The sequence below is a fragment of the Xenopus tropicalis genome, chromosome 4 (assembly GCF_000004195.4).
Source record: "Xenopus tropicalis strain Nigerian chromosome 4, UCB_Xtro_10.0, whole genome shotgun sequence".
In the NCBI taxonomy this organism is placed as follows: Eukaryota; Metazoa; Chordata; class Amphibia; order Anura; family Pipidae; genus Xenopus; species Xenopus tropicalis.
Genome location: NC_030680.2, coordinates 137374223 through 137398308, shown reverse-complemented (window position 1 = coordinate 137398308; position 24086 = coordinate 137374223). Strand labels below are relative to the sequence as shown.

The window sequence follows — 24086 nt, the reverse complement described above, 5'->3', positions numbered from 1 at the left end:
CTGGTGACTAGATGCTCGGAAGGTTCTCTACCAATCTAGGTTAGAATTCTTATCAACAGGATATAGTTAGAACTGATAAGAGCCCCCACTTTTACTTTGGCAGCTTTCTCTTCCCTCAGGGGACCAATCACAGCTCACTCACATAACTGTGATGCAGGTCACGCTTTCCCTTTATTCTCTCTATCTCCTTCCCACACGCCTGACTGCACAGGACAGGTTGCATTAATCATGTGGCATCAGAGAGTTGAATTCCAACAGCTCTGCCTCCATTGCTAATGGTAAATAAAATGTATAACCTATAGGAAATGGATTCACCTTCACAGCTTCCCCCCTTCATTTGCCGGAACAAAGGGGCGCTTAACTCTTTTTATATTTCCATTGCTAATGGGTTTATCCTGGGAAGAGTGTGAAGATGACAAAAAAATGATGGAAGTCACAGATAGCTGAGCACAGCAACATTTTAAAGCCCTTGAAAATAATAAAATGACTGTAGGGAACCACAGGTCTCAATTCTGACTGTGTGGCATAAGTGAGCCGATAGTTCTCGATTGGTGTAATTCCATATTAATATATAGAAATACATCATGGCTGCCAAAGTAAAGCACCTCTTTAGGAAACCTCTTCAAAAACACTTTATTGCTTATTTTTCCATATCTTACAGATATTAATAATTATTAATAGATTACACATTAAGCCACTAAATGTAGAGAATACTCTGCTATAATCTTCAGAAAATGGCATTGCTGCAAAGACTCCAGACTTCACTACATAGTAACATAGTAACATAGTAAGTTGGGTTGAAAAAAGACATACGTCCATCACTGACAGCATCCTTATTATTCCTCTGTAAATAACTACTGTTACTTACTATAATGCCTCACTCCAAGGCATCTCTTCAGACTTTAGACTTCATAAAGTTGTTACAGGGAAGATAGGAACAGTATTTCAGCAATGGCAGAAGGGTCAAATGTTGCTTTCCTGCAATACCCATTATATTTCTTATGGAAATGTACATATATGTTTGCTCTATTTTTTCAGGTTGTCTATTTCACAGCGCTGTTCCCTTATGTGGTCCTGATAGTCCTTCTGGCCCACGGTGTAACTCTCCCTGGAGCACTGGATGGCATTGTGTACTATCTTAAACCCAATTGGTCCAAACTTGCTGAAGCTCAGGTAAGACATTGGTATTTACACAAAAATATTGTCCCCAATAGTTCATCTTTTACATAGTTTTCAGTATGATGTAGACAGTGATATTCTAAGAAATATTGCAGTTGGTCTTCATTTTTTGTGGTTTTTGAATGATGTTTAGTTGCTCTCCAGTTTGCCAGTTTTTTTGGGTATAGGGTCCAATTTATCCTAGCAACCAGGAAGTGGCATAAATAAGGGACTGGAAGATGAATAAGAGAAGGGCCTGAATAGATAGATATGTAATACAAAGTAGAAAAAACAATAAAATTGTAGCCTCATACAGCAATAGTTTGTTGGCTGCCAGGGGCAGTAAGAGCTGGAGAATGGCAGAAAAGAAAGACAAATAATTCCAAAAAATTAACAGATAAAGAAATGAAGACTAGTTGGAAATTTGCTAAGAAAGGGCCATTCCATAATATTCTAAAATGCAAGAGGTAAACTACCCCTTTAACCATCCCAAAAAAAACATATACTCACCGACCATAAGTTTTTAGGCAACCGGGGTCAGTGACCCCCATTTGAAAACTGGAAAGAGGCAGAAGAAAAAGACAAATCATTCAAAAACTATAATAAATAAATAAAGACCAAAGTTAACATGAACTACCACTTTAAGTTCTAAGTAATTTAGTAATATACTTAAAATGTATCCTAGTTCTGTCCCCATTACCAATGCGCTTTGGCTGATCTAGTACAGTTGGAGCATAAAATGAAATACCTGGTTGGTTGTTCTGGGACACATTTTGCCCATGTAACGATATATGGCCATTCTAAATAGGAGTCACTTGTGTTTACTTCTAAGTTGTCCACCCATAAGCATACTTAGGTGATAGGTGAACATCTTTACATCCAATAACCCAAAAAATCTTTTTAGTGATGTATCAGTTTAGAAAGCATTCTACAGCCGACTGGTTATGAGAAAGATATCTACCCACATTCATATGAATATCTCAGCCTTGGTCATCACTTTGCTCCTTTATGAACGAGTGTCCTAGCCTCTGTATAGTTATTAGCCTCCAATTCACTCTGGTTCTAATTCTTGCCACAGCTCAGCTAATCCTACCCAATAATATCCCCAATTTAATGCAAAAGTTAACTCAACTTCTCTGCTCACTGGGTGGTGGTTTTTGCCCAACTTCTAGAACAGGGATCCCCAACCTTTTATACCCGTGAGCCACATTCAAATGGAAAAAGAGTTGGGGAGCAACACAAGCATGGAAAAGGTTCCTGGTGGTGCAAATGAGAGCTATAATTGGCTATTTGGTAGCCCCTATGTGGACTGGCAGCCTATAGAAGGCTCTGTTTGGCTTTACATTGGCTTTTTATGCAACTAAAACTTGCCCCCTAACCAGAAATTCAAAAACAAGCACCTGCTTTGAGGCCACTGGGAGCAACATCCAAGGGGTTGGTGAGCAACATGTTACTCACGAACCACTGGTTGGGGATCACTGTTCTAGAACATCATGGGCATCATGGAGAACTAATTCAAGGGAAGGAATAGAAGGGATATCCCTTCTTCTATTGTTACAGTACACACAGTATTACAGATGCCTCTTCTTTGCCTCCTAGGTCTGGATTGATGCCGGTACACAGATATTCTTTTCCTACGCTATAGGGCTAGGTGCTTTAACAGCTCTGGGCAGCTACAACCGATTCCATAATAACTGCTACAGGTGAGTCCAAAGCTTCAGAGGAACAATGAACACCATGTTGTTGCTTTGGATGCCATTACTTGCTATTTTATGAAAAAATTTATGAAAAGGTAACACTGGGTGCTACTAGCTTTCCTACTTATCCTAGAAAAGAGAGCAATAACATTTTCTTAAATGGCAACTATATCTTCTTGTTTACTGATTTCAAGAACATTACTTCTGGGTCAGAAGTCCATATCCCTTTAGATTGGGGATCCCCAACCTTTTTTTTAAGTGAACCACATTTAAATGTAGAAAAAAAGTTGGAGAGCTACATAAGCATGCAAGGAGTACCTGGTGGTGCCAAATATGGGCTGTGATTGGATATTGGTAGCTCAAATATGGGCTGTGGTTGGATATTGGTAGCTCAAATATGGGCTGTGGTTGGATATTGGTAGCTCAAATATGGGCTGTGGTTGGATATTGGTAGCTCAAATATGGGCTGTGATTGGATATTGGTAGCTCAAATATGGGCTGTGGTTGGATATTGGTAGCTCAAATATGGGCTGTGGTTGGATATTGGTAGCTCAAATATGGGCTGTGATTGGATATTGGTAGCTCAAATATGGGCCGTGGTTGGATATTGGTAGCTCAAATATGGGCTGTGATTGGATATTGGTAGCTCAAATATGGGCTGTGGTTGGATATTGGTAGCTCAAATATGGACTGGCAGTCTACAAGATGCTCTGTTTCTTTTATGTAACTAAAGCTTGCCTTCAAGCCAGGAGTTTAAAAATAGGCACCTACTTTGAGGTCACTGGGAGCAACATTTAATGGGTTGGTGATACAACATGTTATAACATGTAACATATAATACGAAGGTGGGAATAATACGAAGGTGTATTAGAGTGCCTCCTCAAGAGAGACCTTCTTCTGGAACTAGAATGTGAAACCAGACTAACGCAAGTCTCTTCTATTTATACCACTCCCCCTGTTTTGGCACTGAGACTGTCAGTAGGAAACAACCTAGTGGGCTGCCCATCTGTCAACTACTAGATAATCCCAGAAATGCTTAAAAATCTGTAGTAAAATGTAGCCACAAAAAATAGAAAGTAGTGTATATACTGTATAATGGAAATGGGTGCATCTGGGACTAATTGTAACCTATACCAGCATTATCACAGAAAGGAAACCTTTTCCCCACAGTTTAAGATTAGGCAAACACCAGTCAATATAAAGTGAAAATCCCCTTTAACTCCTCAGTGAGATGTGTTTTTGTAGATTCAATAATGTGCCTTAAAAGGTTTGCCTTAATTTATATATTTAACACCAACCCTCTCCTGTTCTTTTTCCACAGAGATGCCTACATCCTGGCTGCTATTAACAGCACTACAAGCTTCTTTGCTGGATTTGTTGTCTTTTCGGTTTTGGGATTCATGGCTTCGGAGCAGGGAGTTCACATATCAAAGGTTGCAGAGTCTGGTAAGCATAAAGGTCCCCGATCCGACTTAGTCTTTTAACCTGCCCGATCATGACCCAAGCATCCACCTACACTTGCTCACCTTGCTAACCAATAAAAACTGTGTGACGATATCATTTGTTGGAATGATAGTGGCCACAGCTTTATTTATAAATACAAACAGTGCAAAATTGAATACAAACATAACATGTTTAAATATAACAATACTTCAATGTAACAAGTGCAAACATTACCGAACTGAATTAATGACCCCGAGCCCCTTGCCAGTCTGCCCTTCCACAACCACCTTGAGCCGTGCTATCCTCCAGCCGCCAAATCCCTAGCTCGGAGGATAACCGCCGCCACTCCGGGACCTAACTGGTCCCCTTTCCCAATTAGCCACATTCAGTACCCACCCAGCGCTTTTCAGCGCACCTTTCTTATTCCATCCGCCAATGGTCACCCACCTTAGGGGTTAAACCATCCACTCTACCTGATCTGGCATACCAGAACAAGCTTTCCTCCCCGGCAGACTGACAAGGACCCGCCAAAGCTGTGACAAGTACCATGACGCTACTCATTTGCGTCCTTTCCTGCTATTCCCCCTCTCGCTTACACTGGCTAGCTAACCCGTGTACCCCTGACCCTCCAAGGCCACATGTGTGACGTCTAGAATCAATGGTATAACCCAATAGAACCAACCCCCAACTAAGGGAGGGTGGGTGGGGATCTTTCCTCTGCTGCTATCACCTAAAATGGTGGATAGCCAGCCCTCACTACCTCTCCTATATACCCTTCTCCTCCCACCTTATTCTCCCTCCCCTTTTAGTTTAACTGACCTACCCCCACACTAGTGATGCTGGGCTGGGTCATGCAGCCCCTCCTCCGACCTTGCTGCTCCGGGGCTCTCAATATCTGCCCAATTTCAGACCAGATATCGGTCGGGTATGGCCGTCGTTTCTGCCCCTACATGGGCCGTCAAGCTGCTGAATCGGTCCAAGTAATTGATATTGGCAGCTACAATCGGCCCGTGTATGGCCACCTTTAGTCTGTATCTGGACTTCTTCTGGAGTCTGGTAAGCATAAAGGATTGTCCGGCACAAGGCTTCCCACCCTGCTAGGTCCTGTGGACTAGCAGATCAAACAGGGCTACCAAATAGCCAATCACAGTCCTTATTTGGCATCCCCAATGAACTTTTTTATGCTTGTGTGGCTCCCCAACACTTTTTACATCTGAGTGTGGCTCACAATTAAAAAAGGTTGGGGATCCCTGCTCTAGAGACATCAGCAAGTTGAGCAGTCATTCTTACTATAGCCAAGTGAGCGGATCTTCCCCTGATATCCCCACCTATGGGTGGGCAATATCGGGGAACGTGTAGGCTAATTCGATTGTTCGGCCCTGGGGCGAATCGATTGAATTATAATAGCGGCAATAGGGCTGTCGGTTCAGGGACAGCATCAATAAGCCGATGGGGTCCCCGATTCGACTTAGTCTTTTAACCTGCCTGATTAATATCCGGCCAATTTAAGGCCAGATATTGGTCGGGTATGGCCGTCGTTTCTGCCCCTACACGGGCCGACAAGCTGCCAAATCGGTCCAAGTTACCGATATTGGCAGCTACAATCGGCCCGTGTATGGGGACCTTTTAGTCTGTATCTGGACTTCTTTTCTGCTGGGTCTTTTAAATTTCCCTTAGTTTTATACCTTTATTCAGTTAAATGTGCAAGGTTGTTATATAAATGTCTACAGGGTATCGTTATCTGGCTGACAAGGAGATAGTAAAACCTCTGCAGAAGCAGGAATTATAGGCAGCAAATATCACTGTGCTAATGACTTATCCTGTTGATCCACCCCATTAGACACAACACATGCTGCTATATTTAGTTTTTTTTAATTGGAGGAAGAATAAATATAGTTTATACTCACTTAAATGGTACTTTGGTGGTCAATATCTGCTGATATATTGATGTTTTTACATGTTCTCTGTTCTTTCCAGGTCCTGGTCTTGCCTTCATTGCATACCCGAAAGCTGTGACTTTAATGCCATTTGCACCAATCTGGGCCGCTCTGTTCTTTTTTATGCTCTTGATTCTAGGTCTTGACAGCCAGGTAATTCCTACCTAACTGTGATTAGCAAGGGAACTTTCATAATGTCATGAATGTTGGAGCTAGGTATTAATATAATAGTAGTATGTGGCCTGTAAAAATGTGTTATGGGCAAATGCATAACTACTCTCCAAAATACTAATGTGCGGATCAAATGTTTCCTTAAATGCACACTACTATCTAAAAATGATATTGTATACATTTTCTTAATTAGTGTTAAAATATGATATATATATATATATATATATATATATATTTATATATATATTTTTAACAAAGTCACTTTGCAAGTTGTTTAAAGGAGAAGGAAAGCTACTGCTGCAGTTTCTACCCAATCGATTAGCCACAGAGAGCTAGAACACTATATTTATACTGTAGAATGCTTTACCATACCTGAGTAAACAGCCCTAGAAGCTCTCTGTGTTTATTTAAGAAAGCTCTGGGCTCAGATTACAGCAGAAAAGGGAGGGGGGAGGCAAGATAGGGGAGGAGCAAGCTGAGCATGCTCTTGGCTGAGCCATGGAGGTTTGAGCTTAGAGAAGGAAGTCTGATACCAAAGAACACGTACGGAATAGAGGGAAAGAAATGCCATGTTTCTTTTGACAGACTAATCAGAGCAGCATTATTGTGAGTGTTTATTGTATTTACACAGACCTTTCTAATAAAGCTTACTTAGTTTTAACCTTTCCTTCTCCTTTAAGGCCAGTGTCGGACTGGACCTCCTAGGGCCAACCAGAGAGAACCTGACATCCAGGGCCAACTTTGAAAGTAATTAGTAATTAGTAGACAGTGCTAAATGTTACATATATCGGCTTATGGTGGACATAAGAAAGAGCCGGTGGGGAATCATCATTGGTTGGTGCCCACTAGAGCCAGGGCCCACCATCCTCTAGTACTGTGGCATGCCAGTGCAACCCCATAAAGAAGCATAGAAGATACACCGCATCCACATCACATCTATTCCCTTCTGTTCCAAACTGCATTATTCATTGTTCCATCTCCTCAACAAACCTATCTCCTCACCACACCTGCATATATGATCATAGACAGACTGGGTCTTCTCTGGACCACCAGAGAACCTGAAACACTGTGCCCACACTTACTGCAATTAGATATAGAAAGTGCCAAATAGTATAGGTTTTTGTGGAAACAAGGATGGTGGAAGCAAGGATGGGCTGATGGGATTTCTTAGTTTGTTGCCCGTAAAGGCCTGGGCCGACTGGGAGATCCTCTGGTACTCTGGTAGGCCAGTCCGGCCCTGTTTAGGGCAATATATTGTATTTGATATATTCTCAATAGGGTTGTAGCTATTTGTACAGCAGAAAATTAGGCATGATCAGTGGTCCTTACCTAAATTACCAAATATTTAAAGCCTGGGAAGATGAGATAAAGTACAGGGATATTATAATATCATGCTTTTGTTTATTCTCTTATCTCCCCTACTTTTCTTGTGTAAAAAATCATTAGGCTGCTGTGTTGTGATAAGGGAACAAAGTGATTTCGGACCACTGACTCTAGAATGACAGCACTGGAAGAAAGCAGGTAGGATAGTGTGTACCAGGAAAATCCAAAGCACAGTGGCTTTAAGTTTTGTCAACAGTAATATGAAATATTTTTTCAGTGCCACTCTCTTTCACAATTCTTTAAAGCTCCTGCCCTTTGTGTGATGGTTCTAAATGCTGAGTGGGACGTGGCCTTCACTTCCATCAGGAATTGTTGCCTCCTCTCTGCCTTCCTCTTCTCTTGCGTGGGCCTCAGATACAGAAGAGGTTGGGTGCTTGAGCCATCATGGGCCAGAGGTGGAGGTAACAAGAGAACCAAGTGGAAGTTCCTGAGTAATGGAGAGCAGGGTGTGGGACAGTAAAATCAGGTGAACCAGGTACCTTTAAGGAGATTCCCAGGCCCTCTCCTGCTCAACAACTGATTTACTCCTCTTCTGTCTCTGAACAGTTTGTGGGGGTCGAGGGATTCATTACCGGCATAATGGATTTATTTCCTCAACCTATTAATGGCTTTGTGCGCAGGGAAGTCACCGCTGCACTCTGCTGCCTTGTGTGCTTCATCATTGACCTTTCAATGGTTACAGAGGTGAGTGAATAGTACAACACTATTTACACAATTTGTAAGACAAATGTGTGTTTCACAGAATTCTGATAAATGGCCCTTAGTTACCCCACATATTCTGGGGTAAATGTTACTGTTTTGTGCTTTTTGGGCTGGTACAGGGGTCACAGCTCATTAGCTTAAAAAAAAGATTATATTCTTCCCATTTAAGGGAACATTTATTATTATTTGCAAAAATACTTGCATTCAAAGGGATTCTGTCAAGGGAAAACATGTGTTTTACAACACGCATCACCTAATATCACTTATCCAACAGAATCCTTCATTGAAAAATAAACCTAATCTTAGTTTCCCAGGTGACCTCAGTCATGTGACTTATTCTCTGATAAACTTCAGTCCAATTTTTTTTTTTTAATAGTCAACTTTTATTGAATTTTTTTTTTATACAAGAGAAATGATAGAGGGAAGAAAGAGAGAAGGAGGGAGGACAGGAGGGGAAGTAGGGAATGGAGAGCGTATTGTGGTGCTTTAGACCGTTGTTGCTGGAGACTCCAGCCATGGGTTCCAAATCTTCTCGAACTTTAGTGGGCATCCTCTGGCTATGTATGTTAACCTGTAGAGTTCAAGTTGAGAGTTAATCAATTTTATCCATTTATTCAAAGTAGGAGGTTGGGGACCCATCCAGTGTAGGGCCACAGTTTTCTTAGCATAGAATAGCAGAGCTCTCATAAGTGATCTCGAGGCTGTCTTTGGTAGTAGAGAGTCCATGAGGCCCAGCAAGCATGTGATTGGGTTTAAAACTTGAGGTAAGGAAAGTTCGTCTGCTAGGAAGCGCATAACTTGTTGCCAGAATCTCTGGATGTCTGGGCAATTCCAAAGCAAGTGCATATAATCCGCATCAGGTTCATTGCAGCGAAGGCATCGGGAGTGTTCCAAGCGACCCATCTGGTATAGTTTCTTAGGTGTTAAGTATGTTTGGTGTATAATTTTGAACTGAATTAGTTTGTCTCTTGTGCTTATTAATGGGAAATAAAGATTGTCTATCACCTCTTCCCAGTCATCTGGGTCTAGGTGGAGGCCGCTTGTTTCCCATTTGAGTTTGACTCTGGGTCTGGGGTCATATTTGTGAGAAGTGATTGCTGCATATGTTTTGGAGAGGGTTTTACGCTTGTCTGGAGCAGAGATTATGTTTTCTACTGTCGTGTATTCTATGGGGTGGGTATCTTGCTGAAATTGTGTAAGGAAGAGGTGTCGTATTTGCATGTAACTGAGCACCGACAGGTCTGCCAGGGCAGGAAGTTCCTGGAATTGCCTGCAGGTTTTTAGGGATCCTGAGTGTAGTAGATGGTGGAGTTGTTTTACCCCTGCTCTTGCCCATGTAGCGCCTTTTTCAAAAGTTGCAAAATTTTTAAGAAGGGTATTGTGCCACAGAGGTGTGTCAGGTGAGATTGAGTTTTTTATGTTGGAGGTTTTATACAACATGTCCCAGGTTTTTTTGGTGGCATTTAAAAGAGGTATTAGGGGGGGTAGACAATTGCTTGGTCTATATAGAGCATGGTGTAAGGATTCAATGGAGCCAAAATACAGTGCTTCTAGTAGAGAAGCCGGGTTTTCAGTGTCAAATGTTTTCCAGTTTGAAGCATGTACTGCCTGTGCTGCAAGATAGTAGAATTCTAAGTTGGGCATTGCTAATCCTAGTTGTGAGGTTGATGCATGGAGAGTAGTCCTAGCTACTGTTGGAGCTTTCTTGGCCCAGACGAAGTCAGCTTGTATACGGTCTATTGTTCGTAGTGTGGTTTTGGGGATATAGCAAGGCGAGTTGGTAAAGACATAGAGTAGTTTGGGGAGATATATCATCTTGCATATATTAACTCTGCCAATTTGTGTAAGGGGTAGTGCGGACCAGTGTGATAGTGTGTTTTTCATTTGTTGTATGAGAGGTTGTAGGTTTAAGGAGATGAAGTTGGTGGGGTCTTTGTGTATATTGATTCCCAAGTACTTGAAGGTGTCCACTGTCTTGAGATTAATTGCAGGGTTGATAGATTGAGATGCTCGGGCTGTAAGTGGAAGGATTTGGGATTTGTCCCAGTTTATCTGTAAGCCTGAGAACTTTCCAAATAGAGAGATTGTATTAAGGGTTGTTTCTAGGGATTTTAATGGGTCGGCTAAGTATAACAGGGTGTCGTCAGCATATAAAGAGATCTTTTCTTCGGTGCCTTTGTATTTGAGCCCTTGTATCTCTGGGTTCTGTCTAATTAATATCGCCATTGGTTCTATGGCTAGGGAGAATAACAAGGGGGATAGGGGACATCCCTGTCTAGTTCCTCTGGTTAGTCTGATCAGGGAGGATAGTACTTCGTTCACTTTTATTAACTTCAGTCCAATTTTACTGCTGCGCTGCAAGTTGGATATCACCCCCCCCCCCTCCCAGCAGCCGATCAGCAGAACAATGGGAAGGGAGCAAGGTAGCAGCTCCCAGTAGGTATCAGAATAGCACTCAATAGTAAGAAATACAAGTCCGGCTTGGGACTCATCCAGTTACATGGGAGTAGGAGAGACAATAGGTTACGTGAAAGTAGTTCCATTGTGTAGCGCTGGCTCCTTCAGAAAGCTCAGACTCAGGCACAATGCACTGAGATGGTTGCCTATCGCCAAATTACATTTATTGGTTCAAGGATACAATTTGAAATGGTAGAACCAATTATTTGCAATGTGAACAGTGTAATAAACTATACCATTAAAAAAAAGTATTTTATGTGAAAACCAGGTAAAGAAATATTACAAATCCTGAACCACAATATCTACATTTTCAGCAAGGATCTCCATTCTGTTCAATAGAAATAAATAAAAATGGATTGGGTTTTTTTCAGTGACATGTCTCTATAGAAATTTCCCTCATGTCTCTCAAGTCATTAATGCTCTCCTTAATGAAAAGGTTGGGATTGCAGAGAATAAAAAATACAGGAAAGAACCCTATAAAATAGAGAACTTTGCAACCGTTGGGAAAGGACTTATAGTGCCTCAGGTTTGTCTTTGGGGGAAGCTTGAAGAACGTAAGCAGGTCATCAAAGCCTCCTAAAGACTCTTGCTGGACCAGCTTGAGAGGTGGTTAAGCAATATGGGTAAGATACCAAGAACATAGGACTTTGTATTGACAAGAAGAAGATATGGAAAAAATAAACTGGAAAAAGCAGATTAAAAGATAGAGGCAAATTAACAATAAGCAGAGGGAGAAACAGAAAAGAACAAAGTTAATTAATTAATTAAAGAGTGATGAAAAGAAAAAGCAGTGTTAAAAGATTATGTTAAATAAGAAAAAGAGAGGAATGGAGTTAATGAAGGAGGTTAGAAAAGGAGAAACAAGAGGAAACTAAAGTTGAAGAAAGAACAGCAGAAGCAAATAGGGAGGGTTATTGGGGCAGGGAGAAGGGCAACAAACATAAAAGAAAAGGGTAAAAGAAGGAGTGGAGAATAGAGAAGAGGAATCAATGAGTGGGGAAGATTGATGGACCCTGCACCCCAGTACAAAACTAATGTACCAATGTCCATGAAAATTCAGTAGACACAGGTTTGACCCTATTCTGTTGCACAATGAAAGACTTTGCATAGTGATGATCATGAATAGATATAAAACAATTCAATATGTTTTGTTAATGTCCCACACCAATCATTGCCCATATTGTACTTGCAGGGTGGCATGTACGTCTTCCAGCTCTTTGACTATTATTCTGCAAGTGGCATCACTTTGTTGTGGCAGGCGTTCTGGGAGTGTGTGGTCATCGCATGGGTCTATGGTAAGTGTTCCACTGAGAATCAGGGTATGGAATATGCACATTGAAAGATTCTTGCAGAGACTCCAGATATGAAATCTAAATGGACTTACCTAATGTCCAAAGGGGGATGATTATTAACTGATCCAGTCCCTGAATGTCCAGCATATTTCAACACCAAACTTTGCCCTAAGTAGTCTTCAGGCTGGACTATCAGACTTTTCTAGCAAAGAAAATAGGCATTGACTTACACCAGATCACACGCTAAAGGTGGCCATACCTGGGCCGATTGTAGCTGCCGATATTGGTCCCTTGCACCGATTTGGCAGCTTATCTGCCCGTGTAGGGACAGGAACAAGGGGCATGCCCGACCAGGCAGGTTAAAAGATTTAGTCGAATCGGGGACCGCATCAAGGAGCGCCCATTGCTCCTGTTATAATTCGATCGTTTGGCCCCAGGGCCAAACGATCGAATTAGCCTACATTTTCCCGACATCGTCCACCCGTAGGTGGGGATATCGGTAGAAGATCCGCTTACTTGGCGACCTCGCCAAGCAAGCAGATCTTAACGTGTATGGCCACCTTAAGTGGCCTTCAGACTAGATCCTTTATCAGCTGCTTAAGGTGAGCATACACGTTAAGATCCGCTCGCTTGGCGACCTCGGGTGGGGCAATATCGGGAATATGTAGGCTGGACAGGAGCAATGGGCGCAGTCGGTTCGGGGACTGCATCAATGAACCGATGTGATCCCCGATCCAACTAAATCTTTTAACCTGCCCGATCGATATCTGGTCAATTTCAGGCCAGATATATCGGTCGGGCATGCCCCTGGTTCCTGCCCCTACTCTGTCTAAGGGGCCGATATCGGCAGCTACAATTGGCCCGTGTATGGCCACCTTTAGGCTGCTCCCAGGGACAATATATCTTGGCCTAAACCTTCTAACTGGTGCCCAGCATAGTCATTATAGTTACATTTAATTCTATTAATCCATTTTGATGTTGAAACATGTTAAAAAGAAACCAACACAACCTTAGAATTTCATTTCTGCTTTTCAAAAGTGTGTTTTTGAGTGGAATCTTTAGAAGACGATGAGCATTCCCTATAAATTATGCAGCTGTGGGAAAGATTGTGCTTACCCGCAATAAAGTTTGTGAAACGCTAATTATGCCGATTTATTCGCTGGTCTGGTAAATAGCAAGTAAAAACCTCACCACAGAGAATATCTAATTCTGCTGCTTCTGTTACATGAATACATCTGTTCTATTCTCCATGCTGTGTGGTTCATTGAGGGGGGGATATTTCTGCCCATAGCTTGTCCCTAGTAGGGCACACAGCATTTCACAGGTGCAATGTAGATTTAGTGTAGATTTTACCCATAGTTTTTCTCAGTGGCTTAACTAATGCCAGCCAGGCCGAGTTGTTATTATTTATATAGCGCCATCAATTTACGCAGCGCTTTACAGAATAGAGGGGTACAAAAGGCAGAACAGGTAACATGTACATATAAACAATTCACAAAAATAGTTTGCAGTTACATTTGGATGAGGATCGGAGACACTAGGGGGAGGGCCCTGCTCGCAAGAGCTTACATTCTAAAAGGGAGGGGCTGAGACATAAGGTCAGGGTAACTAGCCTGGCGTTAGAGTTCATGTAGGTGTGTAAAGTGACAGCAAGTGCGGAGTGAGAGGTGAAAACCAGTGGTTACTGAGTGTTTGGTCAGGGTTCTGACTGGGCCTAAGCAGGGTCGAACTGGGCCAGCTGGACACCAGGGAAAAAAAATGGTGGGCCCCGCGACTATGTATGCTTGAGCGGGGGAGGGGATGGTGGTGGCCCCTGTGGTGGTAGCCCCAGTCCGACCCTGGCCCCAAGTCCTCCAAAGTCACGCATACTACAATCTACCTGCAATATGCATCGATCGTGGCTTTGAAAACCCCCGGCCCCAAGCACACCAGATAATAGGTTCCATGCCTGAACTACTCTCTATTTATTTTTTTTAATTCCCCTTTATAAAGATCTTTTTCTATTTAAATACACGAGTTACAGTAAACATAGTTATGGATATATATCTAAATTATTAAATAGTCAGTCTAATGTAACACTGTTTAAATATTTCAAGTCCCCCGGTATAAAGTAGCCAGGCTGCTTAGTTTCCCTTGAATGACTATTGGCTACACTACATAAAAATGGAATTTTACTATAAACTTTCCCTTAAGGAGTAAATACGAATGATTTATTTTACTCCCACTAAAAGTGAAATCTAATTTGCACTGTTATGTTTCCTTACTGTAAAGTCAAATCCTTTTTCCTTTATTACTTTTTCTCTAGATGCAGTCTATAAGCCAATTAGCATCGCTTGGATTTGAATAATCTACTTACTAAATCATTTCTTTGCTCAGCATTTCAGTAGTTGAAGGAAGCCTTATGGCAGGGAGCAGAGGAACAATGGCTTTTACCTCTCATTGATTCTAAACATCAAAAAGGTTTTGGCAACGTTCGTGCATTGCTCCTTCTACAGCAGATTCTATTACACATACACATAGGGAGAGAACATAATAAACAAGGCCCTGATTGGTCTACCTTATATGAATACTAATATACATGTTAACATTATCTGTAGGGTCACAGGGAATAACAAAAGTTAAAACTGCTCGAATGACAAAGCAATAGGGGTCATTTATGACTGCAAGTGCAATGTGCAATTTTGGGGCAAATTCACGATGCAGTGTTTTGACCCAGCTTTAAATTGTTGCTGGGCTGGATCTGACACTTTCAGTAACAATAAGATGCCTTACTGAGGTTATGGTTCATGTATATTTGTTGAACACGGCCTAGTGGGTCATTATGGATCTTGAAAATATTTGAAGACATCATTTTCGGGCAGCTTTTCTTCTCCCTTGGGTATTTGTAGGCATATAAGTCACTGTAAGACAGCGATCCCCAACCAGTGGCTCAGGGGCAACATGTTGCTCCCCAACCCCTTGGATGTTGCTCTCAGTGCCCCCAAACCAGGGAGTTATTTTTGAATTCCTGACTTGGGGGCAAGTTTTGGTTGAATAAAAACAAGATTTCCTACCAAATAAAGCCCCCTGTAAGCTGATAGTGTGCATAGAGGCCCCTAATAGTCAATCACAACCCTTATTTGGCTCCTCCATGAACTTTTATGGTGCTTGTGTTGCTCTCCAAGGCTTTTTACATTTGATTGTGGCTCACGAGTAAGAAAGGTTGGGGATCCCTGCTGTAGGAAATGGGGAGAACGCTACAATTTCTGCTTTATTTAATGGGTACACCCCCTATTTATTACACTAAAATGTTGGAGTACCTAGACATAAGTTGATGCTGACATCAGGCACAGGCATTACCAAGGTCAACCACACTTTATTTCAAAGACTATAAAGCCTGGCCCAAACTGAAACTCAAAGGTCCCCCCTGTCTCTGCAGGTGCTGACAGGTTTATGGATGACATAGCCCGAATGATTGGGTACCGCCCTCTCCCGTACATGAAGTGGTGCTGGTCTGTTCTCACTCCCTTGGTCTGTGTGGTAAGTAACTTCAATTATTCACTTAAGCAGCTTCCTATGGACCCCGGCAGGAATATGTGGGATACCAGGGAGACTCCAGGCAGGTGGTTCTGAGTCGAACAGCCCTTCTGAAAACCAGGCTGTATGGGTCAAAACTGGACAGGTGGCAACCCTATTGGGAAGGCAGGCAAGATGGTACCGGTGCCCCTTTAAAGAAAACTGCAAGTAATGGTAGCAGGGTCCTCAAGTCACTGGACCTAAATGCTCCTCTCAGGTTGCAGAAGTGACATAATTTGAAACGCTGTGCATGATGACACTTCCTCTATGTGTGATGTCACTTTCCACTTATGTTCACTGAGGACACCCTCACCTCCCTAGCTCCACCGCTGGATTTCAATAAGTTTGAACTGGCAGCTGGGGAAAAAGATTTTCCTGACTATATAGGCACCCGAGGGCCGCTCCCTGAAGCTGCCGGCCTTGGCACAGGCCTTCATATCTATATATATAAATACACTGCGTAATGGTTTTTAAAGACAAGGGACATTGTCCAGCCTTTTCCTTCTCCTCTTCTCATTTTTTCTGCATATTTCTCTGGCTCTTTTCTATTTTTCCAGTTTAATCTTGCCGTCCTTTATACTACCCATCTCTCTCTTGCTTTATTACTGGTCTCTTCTCCAGTTGTCATTTTTTCTCAGCCCCTTTCCCCTTCTCCTCTTCTGTCTCTCGTCCTTTTATCTTATCTTTTTTTAACCTTCTCTACCCTGCATAGCTATTTCAGATCTAATGGTCATATGGGTTCCTCAGTGTATCACTGTACCTTGTGCGATCATTCTTGAATACACAAAACTCATGTTTAGGTTTGTACATGGTCCTATTGGCTTGAGGTTCTAGAGTGCTAACTTTGCCGACACATTTTAATCTAAAACTGTAACATATTTTGTCCCTGCTGGTCTTATTTTGTTATGTCTTTTTATGTTCCCAGGGCATCTTCGTGTTTCATGTGGTCAACTACAAGCCGCTGACATACAACAAATCTTATGTCTATCCCTGGTGGGGAGAGGCGATTGGCTGGAGTCTTGCTTTGGCTTCAATGCTGTGCATACCCCTCACCGTGGTTTGTAAGATGCTCCGTTCGAAGGGGTCTCTGCGAGAGGTGAGTCCATCAAGTATCTGTAAATAGAATGCACAGTTATCATCATTGTCATTTATTTATTTAGGACCATTAATTTATAACTAACAGGGTTCTTTCAATATTTTAACAAACAGGGATTACAGAGTAAAAACTAGGATCAGAGGGCCCTGTAGTTAGCAGACCTCACAATTTCCTCAGCATCAAAATTTCTGTAGAACATTTTGTGTGTTTTGTTTAGTACAGAACAGAAGCTAAACTCCAAGTCAAATCATCCTGGGGCAATTTGTTAGCAGACTGGAAATAGTGGGCCACTCAATGGCTGGCTAAGAATGTTGGCTGTGCTCAATGTACCCTGTATACACAACTTATGTTACAAGAAAACCTAGTTATTTGTTGAGTGCACAGAGAATTTTGCAAGCACAAACATAATTCAACATTCTGCTCAATAGAAATCATTTTTCTGTATGAAGCCTACAATAAATGAAAGGTAATGCTGGGTAAACCATTGGCTTAAACATTGGCTGGTTTAGGAAAGTGAGCTACCCATTGATTGGTCATGGATACTGAGCAACCCACTGACTGACTAAATGTACTAGTCTAACTATTGGATGCCTATGGATACCGAGCAACCCACTCGCTGAATAAGCATGCTGAGCAGCCCATTAGCTGGCTAAGGGTGTTAGGCAACTGAATCGCTAACAAAGCTCAGCTTCTGTCTTAGCTGAGCTACTCAGTGGCTAACAAAGGATACCAATAAAGCCTCTGGTTTGCTAAGCTAAGTATTGTCAGGCTTGGGATGCTAAGAACCAATTGGTTGTCTACGGAGGGTTGGCCTGCTAAGGATACTGATCTACCCAGTGACTGGCTAAGACTAATAAAATACCCACTCACTGTCTAAAGTTTCTAAACGTTCCCCTGGCTGACTAGGGATGCTATGTTATCCATTGGTTGGCGAAGAATATTGATGTTTGGCGAAGTATAGTGATGAGTGAATTTTTTCGCCAGGCATGGATTCGCAGTGAATTTCCGCATTTTGCCATTGGAGAATTGTTTCGCAAAACTGCCATGAAAATTTGCGTGGAAAAATTTGTTGCACAGGAATTTTTGTCTTGCGTCAAATCGGGTGCGGTCGCGTAAAAAAAAGGGGCGCAATCGCGTCAAAACATAGGTGCGGTCGTGTAAAAAAAGCACGGGGGCAAAAAAATAGCCTCGGCGACAAAAAAATAGCCACGGGCGACAAAAAAGATGCGAGCAACAAATCGTGCAACAAATGTGTTTTGGCAAATTTTATTGCCGTTTCGCGAATTTTATGGCAAAGCGAAATGGGACAGGTGAGCTTGTTTCCCAGTGGCTGTTCTAGGATGCTAGGAGTTAACCATTGGCTAGCTACAAATTCTGAGCTACCTGTTGGCTGGATAAGGATGCTAGGCAATCCACTGGTTGGCTAATGATGCTGAGATATCTATTATCTAGCCAACAATGCTGGGCTAACATTGGCTTGATGCCTTGATTATCTCAACTGGTTTACTGGACATCCCCATCCCCTGCCTTACAGTTTTTAGTATCCTTACTGACATGTCTCTGCTTTTTCTAGCGATGGCACCTACTGACAACTCCCGTATGGGGCCACCACCACCTGGAATATCTAACCCCCGAGGCCGAGACCAAACTGCTACCGCCAGACACCCTGGTCACAGCCAACAAGGAGAAAGCCACCTTATTTGAGACAGTTATCTGAGTCTCATCTGCACTAGCTTCTTGCAAGTCCTGCTTTACTGTAACCCTTTGTGCCAATCCATTTCTCTTGTCTCTGTGCAGCTTTTTCAAAAGATGGCAAAGTAGCACTATGTAAAGGAAAGTAATAACTGGGGTAACGTCCCTCAGAGGTTCTCAGACAATTTAAGTGCCACACAAAAAAAGTATTAATCATTTAAAAAAAAAAAAAAAAAAAGCTATTTTGCTGCCATTGCTTTTAGAAGTTATATAGAAGTATATAAGTATTAGCTGGTTTTAAAAGGAGGTGTGAAATGCACAGGGTGTAACTTTTCTGCCTATTTGCATTGGTACATATGAGCAGCAGCAGCCATATTGTTTGATTTGGCGAACACATTCTGTATAGATGTCCATATCATAACACCCAGAGGAGGGATGTCCTATTAAAATCAATGGCATAACCTCCGTTTAATAAACAATATGGTGGCTGCCTCACATATGGTTAAAGATACTCGGGCTCATTTACTAACATGTAGAAAATGTGAACTTAGGGCAGTAACCCATAGCAACCACACAGCTGATTATCCTTGTTTAGCCAATTGCAGAAAGAATAGTGTAAGTTACAATGTGATTGGTTGCCATAGGGCACTGCATTAATGCAAAGTAAATAAGCCCAATTATGAACTGTGCACCGAGCAAGAATGTCCTGTTTAGTTCAATAAGTATATTTAAATGATTTCCCCTTAATTACAAATTAATTGATCATTTAATTAACACATGGGACAATGACGAAATGCCAGGCTGCTACCATCAGCTGCTACAGAAATATTCAGGCAGTAGAATTCCTATTCCTTTCGGCATTGGTCCCCTTGTGCCAAAAACCACTCATTGTTGATGTAATTCAGTGGAAGTGTAGCTATGCGGCTGCTGCTCACTAGAGGTGATAATTGGCTATTCTTCTCCTCCTTGATGTTCTTATTCAAGACCAAAAATGACCTCTAATTTTCCACTTTAAACTTGCTGGCTCATCCTCATCAGTATTAAGTTGTGTGCCGTAGATTCTTGGGCACTAACAATGGCACAATAAGATTAACCTGCCCGCTGTTCACCAAATGGGCAGCTCTGGAGAACTCTTTAATTTCTATTATTAAAACTTGTCACCATATCATCATGAGATGTGAGTGCAGTCTTTCCCAGCTGTAATGATGTCCGTGCTTCTGGGTAATTCTGACAATGTGAGTCGAGTGGGCAAAGCCATCAACTAATGTGTTGTACCAAAGACTCTAAACCAATTCATTAAAATTGAGAATTCCATGCTTCATCATCTTATTTCACTAATCATTCATCTTCCACATAAGTTACTAGATATCTTATTATGAGTTGAACCTTAATAAATTTGCTTAGAGAGACAAAAGCACCCATCATCCAACTTTTGCTCTTTCAGCATTTGTTGCGCCAAAGGTTTGAAACGTATATGGAAGAGGTTTGGGTTTTTTTTGGGTGCAGTGTCCCCCTAACCTGTAACCTGATTGTTATATTAATATTCCAAGAGTATCCAGAATAACTGAGTCTTTACCCCAAATTTAACTCTTACCAACTAGGGATTGTATCTCTAGAAAAGCTTACAGACATTCTATAACTTATATCTGAATAAGAAATCACCCAGGAAGACTGAAAATCTAGAATAGGCCGTAAGTATGGCTCCCCGTGTTATCCAATCATTCTTTGGGGGATAGGAGGTTGATTGATCTGATCTGCCTGCTTTGACCAACAATTTGGATGATCTCCTAAGGCAAAGATCCCCCCACCATTATCTTCCTGTATGTGGCTATATCAATTGTAATAAGGATTCTCCCCTTCCACTAATTTTGGCATCTCTAGGGTAGCTAGCTCACAGTTTGTGGACCTATTGCAATCTCTGGTTATATATTATTGCCTATATGTGCCCAGTAAACTGTATCCACATACTTACGTCATGGCAGAGATAGTATCTAAAGTGTGACTGCAATGCAGGTATAGATATGTAAAACACAAAATACATCATGCTTATTGTAGTCCTTTCTTGTTACTCAGACTGCTTAGTTTGGTTAAATACTGAATTCTCCACCAATGTTCGGGCTGAATACAAAACCAAATTTACACAATCAAATTTTTGAAAAACACAACAAAAAAAGCTAAAAAACTGTCCTTCAGTTGCTCAGTAATGACCTTTACTATTCGCATTTGGCTCATCTAAGCACTAAGTAAAGCACTAACAATTTGGCTAAACCCTCTTTTTGGTGAAGCGCTATTCAAAACCACCAAAAAGGTAGTAAACCTGTGCCTCCCTTAGAGAAAGTGTATTACATCCTCATCTCACAGGAGAAAGCAAATCCAAAATAAATGGATCCCAGGCAGACAGAAAATAATATTGGAAATATTGGATAATATTTTTGTTAGTGGAACAACAATACAGGTTGGATTGCCCAAAGCAAAAACATAATTGTATCTTCTAAGCAATTATAAGTTTTTATCAACCTCCCCCCCCCCCGTTAGTAGCCTTTTCCATGGCAGTAATAATGGTTTTCCCAAAAATCACATCCTAAGGAAGTGAAGGCCACAGTACCCTATTGGTTCTCCATCATAGCTGTGGTTTAGCATTTCTTCTACTCATCTGTCATAAACAACTATATTAATAGCAGTATTGGGGAGCTCAACCCTCTGTTAACTTACCCAAGCGGGTATCAGGTGCAAATACTGGAAGAACCTCACCTTGCATGGGGGTCAATATCCAACAGCGGAAAAAATCCAGTAGCACACTGAAGATGCAAGCCGTGAAAAAAATGTGTTTTATTTGCCCAAGTACATATAAACAAGCAAAGAGCAACGTTTTGGGACCCTTTCTCAAGAAACGTTGCTCTTTGCTTGTTTATATGTACTTGGGCAAATAAAACACATTTTTTTCACGGCTTGCATCTTCAGTGTGCTACTGGATTTTTTTGCTATAAACAACTATATTGTGATAACTCTCACTTTAGGGGTAACAAAAAAACTACAAGCCCAATGAACAATTCTTTCCAGTAACCATTTATTATGCTCTACTTCCAACCTTCTGGGTTATTGGCAGAATTAAAGGGGAATGTCACATCAATGACTGAGGTCACAAGCATGGCTTTAGTGGCAGTGGTTCCCACACTGTGGGGCTGGTACCCCTAAGGAGAATGGCAGGGGGTGGCCTAGCCTGGAGGCTAGTTAGGTGGAAAATTAGAGAGAATGGACATCTGCTTTCCTACATACACCTGATAGCCCAGCTTGAAGGTCATATAGTGTGACATTTGGGGTGAATATGTATTTGCTACAGTGACTAAACCACCAATATTTTTCTATAAATGAGCTATGGCAGTCCTGAGCATAGGTTTAGCCTACAATTGGAGCCCTTACCTACTGTACCATTAATTGGGGCTTAAACTAACAGTTTGACAGTCACTTCCCTAGTGCAGGTCTCAATGGAATCCTGGTTGAGTTGAACCAACCAGTTAGCTACGGTGAGTCTACTTACTAGTGAGTGAGTGTGAGGGGTAGGGTGAGTGTTTCCTTATTTGCTATCACCACTTGATGTCCATTCTGTAGGCAATGTCTAAATATTTATGGGGGGAGGCCAACACCTCACCTTTCAAATATTTATTTGATGATAGAATGCAAGTACCTGGCTTTCCCTTCTGGTCAAACAAATGCAATATAAATATCTATATGAGGCACTTGCTGGGGAACCTTCTTCAGAGAATATTGTACTGAAGGGGTGCAGTTTCTGCCTATTTACCCATATTCTGTCTGAATCTGTCACATGGTATAACTTAATTGGCAACGGCAAAACCCACATAGATACATAAAACTTCACTGAAAGCCCTTGTTACATTCTTCATTCCCTTATCCATTATTGTTTCTTTATATACTCCATGTTATAACCAACCCAGTGAACAGACACCCAATCATCCATCAGTCTGCATGAATGAACACCTCATATAAATGACTTATTCTTGTAACAAACAATATATGGCAAAATACTCGTATATATGGTTCCATTCAGACCATGTAGGTCCCCGAAATCAAATCATTCTCACCCACAATGCACTGGGACTGCATCTCATGGTAATATGGCAACAAAACTGGATGGTGGGAGCCACATTTCCCTGGATCTGTATAGTTTAGGGCCAAAGCTGGAGCTGACCCTATATTCGTGCTGTCTGATACCTGTAGTGAGCTATTTGTCAGTCATTTGTGTCTTGTACTAAAGTGAATCTCTTACCCCCTCCCAGAGGTTTATCTTTCAAGTTAAACTTATAGAGAGAGAGAGAACTCTTTATTTTTGAACAGAATGGAAGAGTATTTTTGTAGGCATAGATTTACAGATATGCAATCTATACCTTAGACCGGCAGGGCCGGAGTTTAAAAAAAAACATAGAAAAAAAAAGGGGCCCTGGCAATGCAGGAAGGATGGGGCCCCGATCTTTCTGAGAGAGGAATATCATTATATACAGCATCCTCAGCTTGCCGGTAGTTGTAGCCTTAGATACTTATATTCATTCAGCACTGATACCGCTCTGTGTTCTCCCAACAAACTGCTCTCAGGCCCTGCACCCTCCAATGCCCAGAGCTCTACCAGCCCATCTAGGTATGTCTTGTTGGGCACCTCTCTGTTCTTATCTCTGCTCACTGGAACTGTAAATGTAACCGTAACATGATGTGTTGTTTGTGAATTCTGCTGTCTGTGCTCTTGTCAATTCTTTCTTTTATATCACGACACATGGAATATTCAGCAATCACAAGGGATATAAACCAAAAGGTTTCTAAAGGCTGCATGTTGGACTGGGAATAATCTAATGCCTTCATTGGCTTAGCTCTGCGAATATTCTCATGCTCTGACTGGCCATTGGCTGGTCCTGACCCAGAGCATGTCAAAACAGATTTTACATAAATACACAAAGAAAGAAAAATATTTCAATAGGTGCCCTTTTTATCTCACCCAGTGGGAAGTCCAAACCAGTACTACAGTGACTACGGTAGATGCTCATTGGTTAATATAATCCATTCATGATTTGGCACATGAGTGGAAACACTAACTATAGGTCTAAACCATGTGTATTTACCATCCCAGGTGGCTTTTAGTGTAATTATATATATTATCTGGTGAGTAGGAGCTACCCACGGAGTTATTCTTCATGGGCACTAATGACAACAGAACCCTCTAGTTATAAGCTATTTTAAAGGTGGTGATGCTGGAAAATGTTTGTAGCCTAGCAACTCCCGCTCTCGTGTATATGTGCATAGTAACATAGTAAATTAGGTTGAAAAAAGACACACGTCCATCATGTTCAACCATAATGCCTATTTATAACCTGCCTAACTGCTAGTTGATCTAGAGGAAGGCAAAAAACCCATCTGATGCCTCTCTAATTTGCCGCAGAGGGGAAAAAATTCCTTCCTGACTCCAAGATGGCAATCGGACCGGTCCCTTGGGCAACTT

The 24086-nt window shown here is 41.7% G+C and overlaps 1 protein-coding gene across 2 annotated transcripts in view; it reads left to right on the top strand.

The window, feature by feature from the left end:
- Positions 1-23323, top strand: part of slc6a8l (solute carrier family 6 (neurotransmitter transporter), member 8 like) — a 59673-nt gene extending 36350 nt beyond the window's left edge. The window contains exons 6-14 of one of the 2 annotated variants that reach the window (XM_012960512.3): positions 1039-1173; positions 2758-2861; positions 4177-4301; positions 6276-6388; positions 8336-8473; positions 12141-12243; positions 15659-15759; positions 16721-16891; positions 18465-23323. In XM_012960512.3, the coding sequence (XP_012815966.1) occupies positions 1039-1173; positions 2758-2861; positions 4177-4301; positions 6276-6388; positions 8336-8473; positions 12141-12243; positions 15659-15759; positions 16721-16891; positions 18465-18608 (1134 nt within the window). In that variant the 3' untranslated portion in view covers positions 18609-23323. 2 annotated transcript variants of the gene reach the window in all.
- Positions 23324-24086: the final 763 nt, after the last annotated feature.